We start from the raw sequence: 13499 nt of genomic DNA, 5'->3' as shown, positions 1-13499 counted from the left end.
GACGAAGAAAAAAACTTGAAATTAGATAAATATCTTAAAGGAAGCAAAGTTTTACAGATAATCATCACAATTGTCAATTCTAAAAAATAAAAATAGTAATAGAAACGGGGAATGCCTATAGTAGTGCAATATGATTATATGAACAAAACTACATTTGTTTACGTGTTAGGCTGAATGGTCCAAACATATCGAAGCATTCTTAATCCTGCTTTTCGCAACGAGTTCCCTTCGTGGGTCCCAAGAAATTGAGTAATGTTCTATGCTTGGCATCCTAGTGAATAATAATGATCCATTTGCGTATGCTATTATATCTCCATAGAAGACGGTTTTCTTTGCTACAAGGCTGGGAACAACTTATGCGACGTTACATAGTTCCCAAACTTCAGCTGGCCATTGCAAAAAGCTTCAGATAAACCCAGCAAACCATAATTTAGACCAGTTCAGTGTTGTTATGAAGTGGGCATCTGCAATACCAATGCATGTAATGGCTGATTTGATGGAGAGGTTCTTCTTCCCCAACTGACTGGATGTGTTGTACCATTGGTTGCGCTCCAAACCTCAGTTTGAAGAGATCCTCCATAAATGTATTTTATGATTCGAAAGTGTTATTCCCGCAAACGAGAGGATCCTAAAACCAGTTGAAACGTGTTTTAGTAATGTTGGTGGAATATATTGAAGGAGTTGAAGTATCTCAGCCAAGGGCAAGGGCACAAGAGCAGACACACTTTGAGCCAGCTCGAGCTAAGGCTAAGGCTCAGATGGATAGCAATGAGGTGCTGAGTTTGAAAGAAGTCTTGGAAGTATTTGCTTTTCAAACCTAAACCGAATAGAACGGACAATGGTCTTCAGATTTATGGGTTTGGGAATGTGATTGTGGTTATAGACTCAGTGAACCAAGACGGCTGGTTGCTTCTAACCCCTGATTACTTATTTAGGATATTATTAAATAAAATAAATAAATTAATTATATACTATTAAATAAAATAAATGAATTAATTATATATTTTCCTTAATTTTATAAATTATAAATGCAAATGCTCTCATATGAGAGCATCGATTAGAGAGCATTTGGAGTGCATTAGCATTTAGTAAATGTTTTTCTAACAATTGTTGATTGGATAATGTAGAGCATAATGCTAATGTTAATGCTCTACCAATCGATGTCATAATTAGCTAAACCATTTTAGGAAATATTTTAAAAACGGCGTGGAGTTTTAAGGAAGGATCGCACTTCATGTCGTTGTTGATACGCATCGGTGTCGGGGAAGAGCTCCCGGAACAAGGAAGAGACTTTTTGTCAAAGTGCTTGGTTAAAGATCCCAAGAAGAGATGGACCACTATCCAACGAACATCTCCGAAAGACACTCTATAACTTCAAATATAAAGTTTTTTGCTCTCCAAAAAGTAACTTCAAAACTTCAAATTAAAAAGTAAAACTTTATATTTAAAGTTTCACTACTCAAAACTTCAAATTTGAAGTTTCATATTTTTATTTGCATTTTGGTCCCTACAATCACACATTATCTTTATGATTCATATATATATATATATATATATATATTAATTTTTGTTTACAGATTTTAAATTTTATACATAAAATTAAATATAACTTTAAAATAAGATTTTAAATATTTAAAATTAGATATAGACAACAATAATATACAAAATAAACTTAACAACACTAATTTAAAACATAACTATTACACAAATATAAATATTACAACAACACTAATAGTGAGATAAGTTTGATCCGAAACCTTCAAAATTTTCAAATATTGTCCAATTTTTTTTGTTATACTGAAGATGGTTGTTGTTGTTGTTGTTTTTGATGTCTTTTCGTACAATTTTTTATTGTTCACTAGGGCCGGCCCGCCCTACGGACGGGAAGTTATAATAAAAGTGATTTTATAATAATTTATGAAGTAATTTAAAATTATGATAGATTAAAAAATATTATAAACAAAAAAAATAATGAAAGACTTATGAGATCATTATAATTATTATTTTTTGTTTTGAATTATAATGACAGTAAATTTCACTATTCTCTGATAAATAACATTATATTTTTAATATTTATTTTAATTCAAATGTTATGTTTTATAATATTCTTTTAAACTAACTTATTTAAGGGTTTTTTTTGCGAATATGATTCAAAACTTGAAGTTATTCCTAAAGTAATTCATTCTTTTTTTTTGTGATGTAATTGTATATTCTCTTTGTATGTATGTTTTGTAAAATTTTGTTAAGAGAAGTATATAATAATGTTTATGGGTTTTGAGAATTTTAGGGTGTCGAAGGATTATTTATGTTAAGATTAGTTATATTTGAGTTAAAAAAATTTAATGAGGGGGTTCATTGAATGATTTAATGTGATAGTCAATGAGGTTGCATGAATCCAACCAACTTCCATAACGGTTCCAAAATTCAACCAAGGGTAGAAGAAGCGGAATCAAACAGCCAAATACGATGCCTTCCAACTGACCTTGATCGGAATTCAGCATGGCCGGTGCAGCAAATCTTCATTGCCCGTAGGTTTGAACCGGAGTTGTTAAAACGCAGCAGATCTGTCTTTCATTCGTCGATATTATTTTTGAAGAATAAGCCGTCTCATGTGGGACTCCCTCATGTGTTACCCTACAGCCCAAAAACCCAATTATGTTAAAGCCCAAAACACTGATCTGAAATATTTATTAACAAAAAGAGAAAAGCTCATTAATAATTGTGATTAAGTGAAACGGTGAGTATAATCGAACGTGGACACGTGTCGGCCTGTCAGGAACCAACTTTATTACGTGGCAAAGCAAGAGTGAGGTGAACATATTTTTATATAGATAGATAGATATCGAATATATTCACGAGTATTAATATCATCAAAAAGAAATTAGTCTTTTAGTAATATTTTATGTTTCTCTTTTAATTTCTTGTTCCGATCTTATGTATTTACAAGTATCAATATCACCTGATTTCAACAACTTTTAGCTCGTAATCTACAAAGTAAAGAGTGCGTTACATCATCAGACACATTATTCTCTTTTTTTACAAGATAAAGCACTTTCCACTTGAGAGACACATTGTCCTCTTCCACCCCTTGTGGTTTTACAACAGTACCCTTCACGTTTGGTTCAGAGAAACTAGAGGATGGCTGCATTTTTTTATTTTATTTATTTTTTCTCAACTTTTTCTTTGTTCTTTTTGCAAAGTTCTTATGTTTTTATTTGTTTTTTTCTCAGAGTTTAAGACATTTGAAGAAAGTATAGTTATTACAATAAATTGTAATTTGTTTTTCTCTATATTTTAACATCCATTTTCATATATATATTTTATATATTTCAACAATTATATAAAAAAATGTATGGACATAAGAAGTGTGGATGCAAAATTGTGAACATGTAAGAAAAATACGTGAACATAAAAAGATGTGGACATGGATGGATAAAAAATATAGAAAATCTCTTTACAATTTTCGTGGATGAGGTTTCATGAACTAAGTTTCATTGATGTGTTTTCTTGGACAAGTTTTTATATTCTTAATCATCTTACATAATTTTTTAGTATCTGTGGACAAGTACTTTATGCATACCATATTGATACCTTATTGTGGATAATATAGTTATAATATAATTATGGACATGGACACAAAAACTATGGACATGGATATCATATTTCTTTCTCCATCAAACAGAAAAAAACTGGAAAAAGCAATCTAAAGAGATTTGCCAGGTCCATATTCGACTAACAATTACAAAAACATAAGCTTTCTAACGTACGCTAATAAAAATTGTTTAGACACACTACATAAGCTAACCAGAAGCCTAAGTCAAAGCCTGGGAAAAACTAAGAGGTACCTCTTTTCCTGAGCTTATTGGGAACCATACGTGTAGATTCATGGAGTTTTGTATACCGAACTCGTTACCATCTAACTTCTTCCACGGCGTAAACTTATCTTTACTCTTTCTTGCTCTCATTAAAATCTTCCATTCTTTTGCATGACAAAACACACACACACAAGAATTTCACAAGCCTTGTTAGAATCAAATTCTATTGGTGTTGTATTGAATGAAGCACGAAACTCACCAAAACTTTCTTCTTTGTGTAGTTTCACGAGACATCTTGGTGCTGTGATAGCTCCAGCACATCCACAATATCTGAAAAAGTTCCAATTTTTTTGGGCAGTTACTATAGATTTAACCAATTACAATCAAAGAAAAGAGATGGAGATTTAACCAATGAACAACACTTCAGATATGAGATTTTGTCATATCCAAATCTTGACTGAAATTGCTTTAACAAAGGGTTCCCAAATTAGCCAAAAAAGCAAACTAACTAACCTTGCATTTAGAAATCTGTTGCTCACGGGAGCAGGTGTGGGGGCTTTGTTCGACGGTGGGCCGGTGGCTCAGAGACTACCGCTACGAAACAGATAAATGTGGAGAAGAAAATGATTTTGATTCGCGAATGATTTACGGAGTGAGGGACTGAAATGGATTAGGGTGAGAAAATGACAATGAATTGCAACCATAGAAAATCTAACAAATAAGATTAGGGTTCGTGAACTGGGAATTTGGGAAAGTGACTTTCTTTGTTTTCTTTAAATCAGCAAATTAAAAAAAAAAAAAAACTAAAGCACAAAAAAGTAAAAAGATAGCGAGAATGAGGTGCTGGTTAAGAGGGTATCATGGACATTACACAAGTAGAATGTGTGTTGCAAGTGGAATGTGTCTTATTGTGATATTGTAAAGTCAAAATGTGTCTGTGAGTGTAAATTTTTCTAAACCAATTGTAAGACATTGAATTGGTCAATGAAAAAAAGTTGATGTTGAATAAAAAAAATAAAAAAGAGATGGACCGCTCAGATGCTTCTAAACCATCCATTCGTCGTAGCCGTCGATCTTGATCACGACGACATTGGTGATAGAAAGTAAAGAAATCGATGTTCAGGTGAAAACAGAGGACGTGTCCGAGATGCCCATTCGAATTCTACGATAGGGTTTCTGCTTCTTCCGATTCAGGAACGCAGTATCAACCTTTCGATTCGCCGGAGGAGAGGATTGCGAGTCTGGCGACTGATTTAATCCTTGATTGGTCTGTCACCAGTAACTGGGTCACCCACCCGTGTATGGTAACGGTTGTGCTTAAAAAACAGAGTTGCAGTGAAAGGCTAGAGCTTCTTTTTTTTTTTAATGTTCATCCAGCTATTCAAAGATTAATTTATTGGTAAACTGTTTGTCAATATATATACCAGTTCTTGTATTCTTGAGCTATGGTTTTGATTATATTCAGTATATGGAAATACCAGATTTGTTTTCATTATCCCTAGTCTTCAAAATTTACTTGTAAAATAAGTATATTAAGACTCTTGGACAAGGCTCGTGGCCACCACAGGACAGCTTACTTCAAACTTAGCGTCTTCGTCATCAACCCAACTCACAACTCCATAAACCACGTCCCCTCGCAACGCTCTCTGACTCTCCAACCTCACAGTGTAGCTTTGCTTCTCGTTTTTCTTGCTGAACATTACTCTCTTTGGCTCTATGACAACGTTTATACCTTTCAACCCTCTCACTCTCACGCTATAGCTTCTCTTTGCTTCCCCCACATTTGTCAACGTTCTTCTAACGATCTTAGGACCGTTTTGATCTGAAGTGAAGTATGCAATGATCGAAGGGTAATTGAGATATGGAGATGGGTGTCTGCACGCGTCGGATACATTTGATCTCGTGATGATATTAATCAATTTCCCGGACTGTTTAACCTCGTGACAAAGGAAGTTAATAAAATCTTGTGGGGATGTGTCATAGATTAAGCCAGGGCTCAGGACTCTGTCCGCACGCACGTGTCCTGCTCCAACGGCTAAAGGGTTGCTTAAAGTCAAAGCCGTTGTCATAATTGCTGATTTTATAGCCGAGGGACTCCAGTCTTGATGGACTTGCTTTATAAGCGCAGCGACTCCAGCTACATGAGGTGAAGCCATTGATGTCCCGGTTAAGAGATTGAATCCGCTGAACAACGGTCGCGCTCTAGTACCCGCCACTGGTTTAGCCGGTGGCCAAGCTGAGAGTACGAGTGTCCCAGGAGCTAAAATGTCCGGTTTGAGGATCTGAGGGAAGCTTGCGAACGGACCTCTCGAGCTGTAACTGTCTACCTCAGGTGCTGGTTTTGTCCCGATCACCGTTTTGCGAAACTCCAGCTTCGCGGTGGCGTTGTTGTTGTATCCTGATGCGTAGCTTTTGATAGCTTCTCGGTGTTTGGAGCTGATGAATGCTACCGGAAACTGGAACTTGACTGTGTCTTGCTCCGCAAGTAACCTATCTGTTATTATTACCACTGCAGTAGCTCCAGTGGATCTGGCTTGTTGAATGTTTCCGTTACAGACAATGATCCTGCTCATTAGAGTCTTGTTTCCTGCATCGCAAGACTCGACGTACGTTACCGGAAACTGAACCGACGGGAACTCTCCGGGAAACAGAGACGGAAAACTGAAACTAACTCCGTTTCCCAACGTTAAGATCCCTCGAAACTCGCGACTGATTGTCCCCGCTCCAACCGTCATAACCCACGGCGCTCCGTTAATCAAACTCCAGTAATACGGCCCGTCGTTACCACCAGACGCAACAACGAAAACGCCTTTTTGAACCGCTGCAAACGCTGCGACTGCGATTGGATCGTTTTCTAGACCCACATCGTCGTCCTCATCAATGCTTAGTCCCAGTGATAAAGATATCACATCGACTCCATCTCGAACCGCTTGATCAATCGCTGCGATCACGTCTGACGAGTAGACGCCTTCCTCCCAAGCAGCTTTATACATCGCTATGTGTGCGTGCGGCGCGATTCCTGAAGCGGTTCCTTGCGCGTAAGAGAAGTAAGACGCGTTTTTGACGTGATTCCCAGCCGCAATGGCCGCAACATGAGTGCCGTGTCCGATTGTATCGTAAGGTGAAGAGTATTGATCCTTCTTGGTACCTCTCAAGTTAGGGTTGTTGGCGAACAAGCCCTTGTTGAAAACCCTAGCTCCGATTAGTTTCTTGTTGCACAAGGAAGAGTAATTGAATTCACATTTGCCTTTCCATGTAGAGGGGACCGAACCAAGCCCATCGTCATGAAAGCTGGGGTGGTCCGGCCAGATTCCGGTATCGACTATACCAATAACCGTACCGGCTCCATAACTCGAGACCGGCCATGTACCGGAATTTGAAGCAAGACCGATGAATTGTGGAGAGAAAGTGGTATGGAGCTTAACCGGTAAATCTTTGGTGAAAGAGACATACCCGGATTTGTGTTGAAGACGTTTGAGCTCGGAGTTGGTGAGAACCGCGCTAAACCCGTGAACCGAATCCGTATAAGCGTAGAGAATCTTTGGTTTTCTTCCGGTGGTAACCGAAGTGAGAGTCGTGGAAAACCAACTCTGGTGATCGGTAAAAGGTGCCGGTTTGGCGGATAAGTCCATGTGGATGATGTAAATAGAGGTCTCCGTTGTTGCTGTGGTTACGGATAAAGGGATGAGAAGAAGTATCATGACAGTGATCGCCATGTCTGAGAGCACAGCTTTTCTCTCTGGTCTCTCAAGAGTCAAGAAGACTGAGAGAAACTTGGTCTTAATGTAGTTAAGAAATAATTAAACTGGATTGTTTTATTTTTTAGGTATGACACAAAAGTTGTAGGGAGAGATTGTAACCTTTGCTTCTCTTTTGCTTTTGCTGTTAAAAACAGTATTAGGTGGTGCCAATGGTGGACAAACACATCTCATCATCATTGTTTCTTTTGACTTTTGCTGTTAAATCTATTACATCTCAACACCTGTCTCTGTTATCATAGGATCCTGCACTTCCACAAGACCTTAAAGGGGAGTCTTTTTGCGCTGTGCTAGGCTCTCACACCAGGTCTTAGTTTCTTACTTACCTTTCCCTGTTTTGATAGTTGATCGGTTCATTTTGGTCTTTTCTAAGCTTCTTATTTAACTATGTATGTATGCCAATTTAGCAATATGCCTTTTTTTCTCTGCTTATTAAGTTAATTTAAATGCAGTGCTTTGGAACTTTTTATCCTTAAAAGGAAGATCATGGGACCTTCTTGGCTGAAAATTTCAAACTTCTCTACCAGTTTACCTTCTCAACGAGTAAAGCCTACCATGATTATCTTGCTAGTTATTTCTATTTGTGTTTGTTTATCTCCAATAATGAGGACTTGACACTTGTGCAGGTGAGCTGGTGCAAGTTTGAGGTTACTGTTGAATCTCCCAAGGTTATCACTGGTTTCGCTCCGGAGGAAAAAGTGGTTCATCCTCCTGCTGTCGTCACAGCTATAAATTTAAAGACTATAGTCAATGAAAAGCACAACATCAGCGAAATTATTTCCGCCTCTCTTCTCTGTTTTCACAACGCCAAGGTTTGTTCTACAACATTTGACCAATGCTTTTGACCAATGTCATGAGGTTCGTCACCTCGATGGTTACCGTTCACAAGTAGTTTATTTGTACGATGTGTATTGTGTTTAAGCTGGTTTGTGAAATGTTTTAATTTTCTTGCTCAAATGACACTCTCTTAGTAGCTTGACATTTTATGTCCTTTGGTGTTTCAGATTGACGTTCCAATGGCAGGTCCAGAGAGAAAGAGATGTGGTATTCTGAGTCATTTCACTGTTGTTAGGAATCCTGAAGGAACCGGCTGGAAGAAAGAAGTGGCTGACAGAAATTCAAAGAAGGGCTGCAGTGTTTTAAGTTTTGAAAACAGGTATTATTCCGCAGCTCTCTTGTTGTGTAGGAGGCTGGTGCTTCATCCAACATATTTTTTTTTTTTTTGCTTTCTTACTGCAGTGAAAGAGCTTTGCTGAACCGATTGTTTCTGGAGTTGAACAAATTGGACAGTGATGTTCTTGTGGGACATAACATATCAAGGTTTGATCTGGATGTCCTTCTCCAAAGAGCCCAGGCAAAGCAACTAATCCTTTTTACCATCTAAAAATGGCTCTGTCTTTTAATTTTTCTCTGTAGAAGTAACATTAATGAGACGGAATGTTTTTGTTTTATGCATTGTACATCATTTTCTCAGTCTCTCCTTTTGTGTAGGCTTGCAAAGTTTTGAGTAGCATGTGGTCCAAAATTGGCCGTCTCAAACGTTCGTTCATGCCTAAGCTTAAAGGGAACAACAAGTGCGGAGCTACACCAGGGCTCATGTCTTGCATTGCTGGAAGACTATTATGTGATACAGATCTATGTTCTCAAGACTTGTTGAAGCAGGTATGTATGATGTTCAACTCTTACTTACAAGCAGTGAGAAGTTAAGTCCCTCACCTATAAGCAAGCTTCTGGTTGTTGCAGCAGGTCAGTTATTCGTTAACAGACCTTTCAAAGACACAGCTGAACCAGGACAGGAAACAGATATCGCCTCATGATATTCCCAAAATGTTTCAGTCATCTAAGACACTTGTGGAACTTGTAAGTTCTTTAATTAGTCTAATCATGTCTGTTTTGTGCATTTGAGCTTGCTATAACCTTTTGGTTTTGTTCGGTTCAGATTGAATGTGGGGAGAGAGATGCATGGTTATCCATGGAGCTCATGTTTCATCTAAGTGTTCTTCCTCTCACTCTCCAGCTTACTAACATAAGTGGCAATCTCTGGGGGAAAACTCTTCAAGTAGTGGCTCCTCTCTCTATCCCTCAAACACGTTACGCGCTGGTGCATTCTGATTTTTCTTTCTATTCGTTACCAGGGATCCAGGGCGCAGAGAATTGAATACTACTTACTACATACATTCCACTCGAGAAAGTACATCCTCCCAGACAAAATTTCGCAACGTATGAAGGATATTATAAAGTCATCAAAAAGAAGAATCAGCCATGGTGAATTGGATGCTGACTTGGCTTTGGAGAATGATCCGTCTAAGAAGGGTCCAGGCTACGCTGGTGGACTGGTGTTGGAACCAAAGAAAGGGTTATATGACAAATATGTGGTGCTTCTTGACTTCAATAGTCTTTACCCGTCTATTATACAGGTTAGCAGCAGACTGTTTTCTATTCTCAAGCTGTTTCCATTTGATTTTACACAACAACGGGTAATGATCATTTCAGGAATATAATATATGTTTCACGACTGTGCCACTGTCAGAAGACGGAGTTCCTCGTTTACCTTCGAGCCAGACACCTGGAATTCTTCCAAAGGTATTAGGATTGTATTAGTGATTGCTCCATTCTCTAGTTCAATTCTAATCTGTAGTCTTTCTTTTAGTTGATGGAATATTTGGTCAGTATAAGGAAACGTGTCAAACAAAACATGAAGAAGGAAACAGGTCTCAAGTACTGGGAGCTTGACATTCGGCAGCAGGCATTAAAACTCACAGCCAATAGGTTTTGTGTTTAATGGTTTTAGCTTCTTCTGCTGGCAATAATGCCCCAACATTTTGCCGCATTTTGATAGTAATGTTTCATTCTAAACGCAGTATATACGGATGTCTGGGGTTCTCTGATTCAAGATTCTACGCTAAGCCTTTAGCAGAGCTCATAACACTACAGGTAAAGTTATGCTTTTTCTCTGGTTTTTTTTTTCTTTCTGTTCTCATGAGATCCGGTTAATTCTCTAACATTGCAGGGAAGGGAGATCCTGCAAAGAACCGTGGATCTTGTACAGAATCATTTAAACCTAGAGGTATCACCTAGTCGCACTAAATGCATTTCAGTAGAGGAAATAATGTAATGTGTCAACATGTTGGGGAATATTGAACATGTATGCAGGTGATTTATGGTGACACAGATTCAATCATGATTCACAGTGGACTAGATGATATGGAAGAGGTCAAAACCATTATAACAAAAGTCATCCAAGCGGTAGGTTGGATAATAGCTTTTTACCCTTAAAACAAAGCTATATATGATTTAAACCAATATTCATTTAATGTTTGCAACTTTAATGTTCGATTTATGCATGAAAGACAATGGATAAACTCAACTTTAATATTATAGGTCAATAAGAAGTACAGATGTCTGAAAATTGACTGTGATGGCATATATAAGAGAATGCTTATTCTAAGAAAAAAGAAGTATGCTGGCGTCAAGTTGCAGTTCAAGGACGGGCAGACTTGCGAGGTATAATATTTAATTTACACATCCTGGCTACCTTTTTTTTTTTTTTTTAGAAAATATTTGAGGATACTAAACGCATTGTTGGTCAATGCAGGAAATTGAAAGAAAAGGTGTGGATATGGTTCGTCGAGACTGGAGCTTACTCTCCAAGGAAATTGGAGACTTATGCTTGGCTAAGATCTTTTATGGAGGGTATGTTCTAAATCATTCACTCACTCAAGAATATTTACTTTTTACTCTCTCATGCAAACATACAATCATCTTTTCAGGTCGTGTGAGGATGTTGTTGAAGCAATTCATAACGAACTTGTGAAGGTAATCTTTTCTTTATAAACTTTTGTTAATCAGTTTGCTCTTCTTTTTCATCTTTTACATGTTGCAACAGATAAAAGAGGAAATGAGAAATGGGCAAGTTGCACTTGAGAAGTATGTCATCACCAAGGCATTGACTAAACCACCAGAAGCTTATCCAGATTCCAAAAGCCAACCACACGTTCAAGTAAGTATGAGAGCTATTATTTCTCTCTCACTGGACTTTTCACATCTTCACTAAACTTTGAGTGTGCTTCTCAGGTCGCACTCAGAATGAGGCAACGTGGTGTTAAAGAAGGTTTCAATGCCAAGGATACTGTACCTTATATAATCTGCTATGAACAGGTTCCCAAACCAGAAGACCACCAGCTTAATATTATCCCAAATCCAATCGTCTTCCTAGTAAAAATCTTGTATCCTTTCCTTCCTTGTGTGCAGGGTAATGCTAGCTCTGTCAGCTCAGCAGGGATTGCCAAACGCGCTAGGCATCCTGATGAGGTGAAGTCAGACGACAGCAGATTGTTGGTTGACATAGATTACTACTTGGCACAGCAGATTCATCCCGTGGTGTCTCGTCTGTGCGCAGAGATTCAGGGCACAAGTCCTGAGAGGTTAGCCGAGTGTTTAGGACTTGACCCATCAAAGGTAAAAAAACAATTTTCATTTAAAGCCAACTCTCCAATTCTGATAGATGATTAGAAATATTGTTTTCTATAGTATCGAAGCAACGATGCTACGAGCAGTGATCCTTCTACATCCCTCTTGTTTGCTACAAGCGATGAAGAAAGGTAATGAATGCTATCTTTGTAATAATATATTTCCTCCAGGAATCTGCAACAACGCGCGTAATTTACATGTACAATAAAAAAACGCAGATATAAAAGCTGTGAGCCGTTAACACTAACATGCCCCAGCTGCTCTGCTTCTTTCAACTGTCCATCTATTACTAGTTCAGTTTGCACGTCGATCAGTAATAAATCTGAAACAGAGGAATCTACATTCTGGCTTAGACTGCATTGCTCGAAATGCAGGGGAATAATATCCCCTGCAATGATAGCTAATCAGGTAGGCAATCATTTTTCTTTAAAAAAGATTCGAATTTCTTGTATCCTTCTGATTGGATTAACTCATCTCATGAATTTCAGGTGAAAAGGCAGATTGATGGGTTCCTGTCAATGTACTACAAAGGCACAATGATGGTGAAGAATATAGAACCTTCTCCCTTGCCTCGTTTTTATATATATCCATATAATACCCGGGTTTGTGTTGAAGACGTTTGAGCTCGGAGTTGGTGAGAACCGCGCTAAACCCGTGAACCGAATCCGTATAAGCGTAGAGAATCTTTGGTTTTCTTCCGGTGGTAACCGAAGTAAGAGTCGTGGAAAACCAGCTCTGGTGATCGGTAAAAGGTGCCGGTTTGGCGGATAAGTCCATGTGGATGATGTAAATAGAGGTCTCCGTTGTTGCTGTGGCTACGGAGAAAGGGATGAGAAGAAGAATCATGACAGTGATCGCCATGTCTGAGAGCACAGCTTTTCTCTCTGGTCTCTCAAGAGTCAAGAGTCAAGAAGACTGAGAGAAGCTTGGTCTTAATGTAATTAAGAAACTGGATTGTTTTATTTTTTAGGTATGACACAAAAGTTGTAGGGAGAGATTGTAACCTTTGTTTCTCTTTTGCTTTTGCTGTTAAAAACAGTATTAGGTGGTGCCAATGGTGGACAAACACATCTCATCATCATTGTTTCTTTTGACTTTATCTTTTCTACCGGCTTATTTACAATTAAGTTTCTGAAAATTGATGTTTATAAGCATTCTTTACTAGATAAACTCTGATAAATATCAATGTTAAAAAAAAAAATTTGTTAGGCATTGGTTAAACTTCTTATAGAAGACTATTGCTTATACGGACTTTTTGAATGTTTATACCAAAATTTTAAACGATTGTTTTAAAAAAAAATGTTTTTAAAAAATTGTTTTGTGTAGACTCAATTTTCTGACTAAACATGCACCTAAGCACCATCTAAACCGATTTTTAGAACATATACTATATCATGCATATTTGATTCCACAAAGAAATTTCTAGTAAATTTGCTTAACTATACATATGAATTAA

At 37.7% G+C, this 13499-nt stretch overlaps 2 protein-coding genes across 2 annotated transcripts; one reads left to right on the top strand and one right to left on the bottom strand.

The window, feature by feature from the left end:
- Window positions 1-4: 4 nt before the first annotated feature.
- Window positions 5-7610, bottom strand: LOC106396775 (subtilisin-like protease SBT1.9). Its single transcript, XM_013837256.3, has 3 exons — window positions 4329-7610; window positions 4075-4145; window positions 5-3979 (listed from the first exon to the last, which is right to left on the bottom strand). Exon 1 carries the CDS (start codon window positions 7529-7531, stop codon window positions 5348-5350), a length of 2184 nt encoding a protein of 727 aa, XP_013692710.2. The 5' UTR covers window positions 7532-7610; the 3' UTR covers window positions 5-3979; window positions 4075-4145; window positions 4329-5347.
- LOC111206951 (DNA polymerase alpha catalytic subunit-like) lies at window positions 7530-13146 on the top strand. Its single transcript, XM_048753344.1, has 22 exons — window positions 7530-7592; window positions 8053-8385; window positions 8578-8729; window positions 8813-8927; window positions 9065-9235; window positions 9320-9433; window positions 9513-9632; window positions 9709-9990; window positions 10067-10156; window positions 10224-10342; window positions 10435-10507; window positions 10584-10640; window positions 10727-10819; window positions 10955-11077; window positions 11169-11266; window positions 11344-11389; window positions 11460-11573; window positions 11648-11731; window positions 11825-12031; window positions 12104-12174; window positions 12262-12451; window positions 12532-13146. The coding sequence occupies exons 1-22, from the start codon at window positions 7530-7532 to the stop codon at window positions 12664-12666; spliced, it is 2850 nt and encodes a 949-aa protein (XP_048609301.1). The 3' UTR covers window positions 12667-13146.
- The last annotated feature ends 353 nt before the right edge of the window (window positions 13147-13499 follow it).

Source organism: Brassica napus, chromosome A2, assembly GCF_020379485.1.
Source record: "Brassica napus cultivar Da-Ae chromosome A2, Da-Ae, whole genome shotgun sequence".
NCBI classification, from domain to species: domain Eukaryota; kingdom Viridiplantae; phylum Streptophyta; class Magnoliopsida; order Brassicales; family Brassicaceae; genus Brassica; species Brassica napus.
Note: the sequence above shows the minus strand (reverse complement) of the source record. Positions and strands in the feature narration are given on the sequence as shown.

Bases quoted from the DNA above. Each gene is read 5' to 3' on its own strand.
- LOC111206951 (XM_048753344.1), top strand. From the start codon at position 7,530: ATGTCTGAGAGCACAGCTTTTCTCTCTGGTCTCTCAAGAGTCAAGAAG. The intron at 10,508-10,583 runs GTAAAGTTATGC...CTAACATTGCAG, and splicing joins CAGAGCTCATAACACTACAG to GGAAGGGAGATCCTGCAAAG. The intron at 11,078-11,168 runs GTATAATATTTA...TGGTCAATGCAG, and splicing joins AGGACGGGCAGACTTGCGAG to GAAATTGAAAGAAAAGGTGT.
- LOC106396775 (XM_013837256.3), bottom strand. From the start codon at position 7,531: ATGGCGATCACTGTCATGATACTTCTTCTCATCCCTTTATCCGTAACC.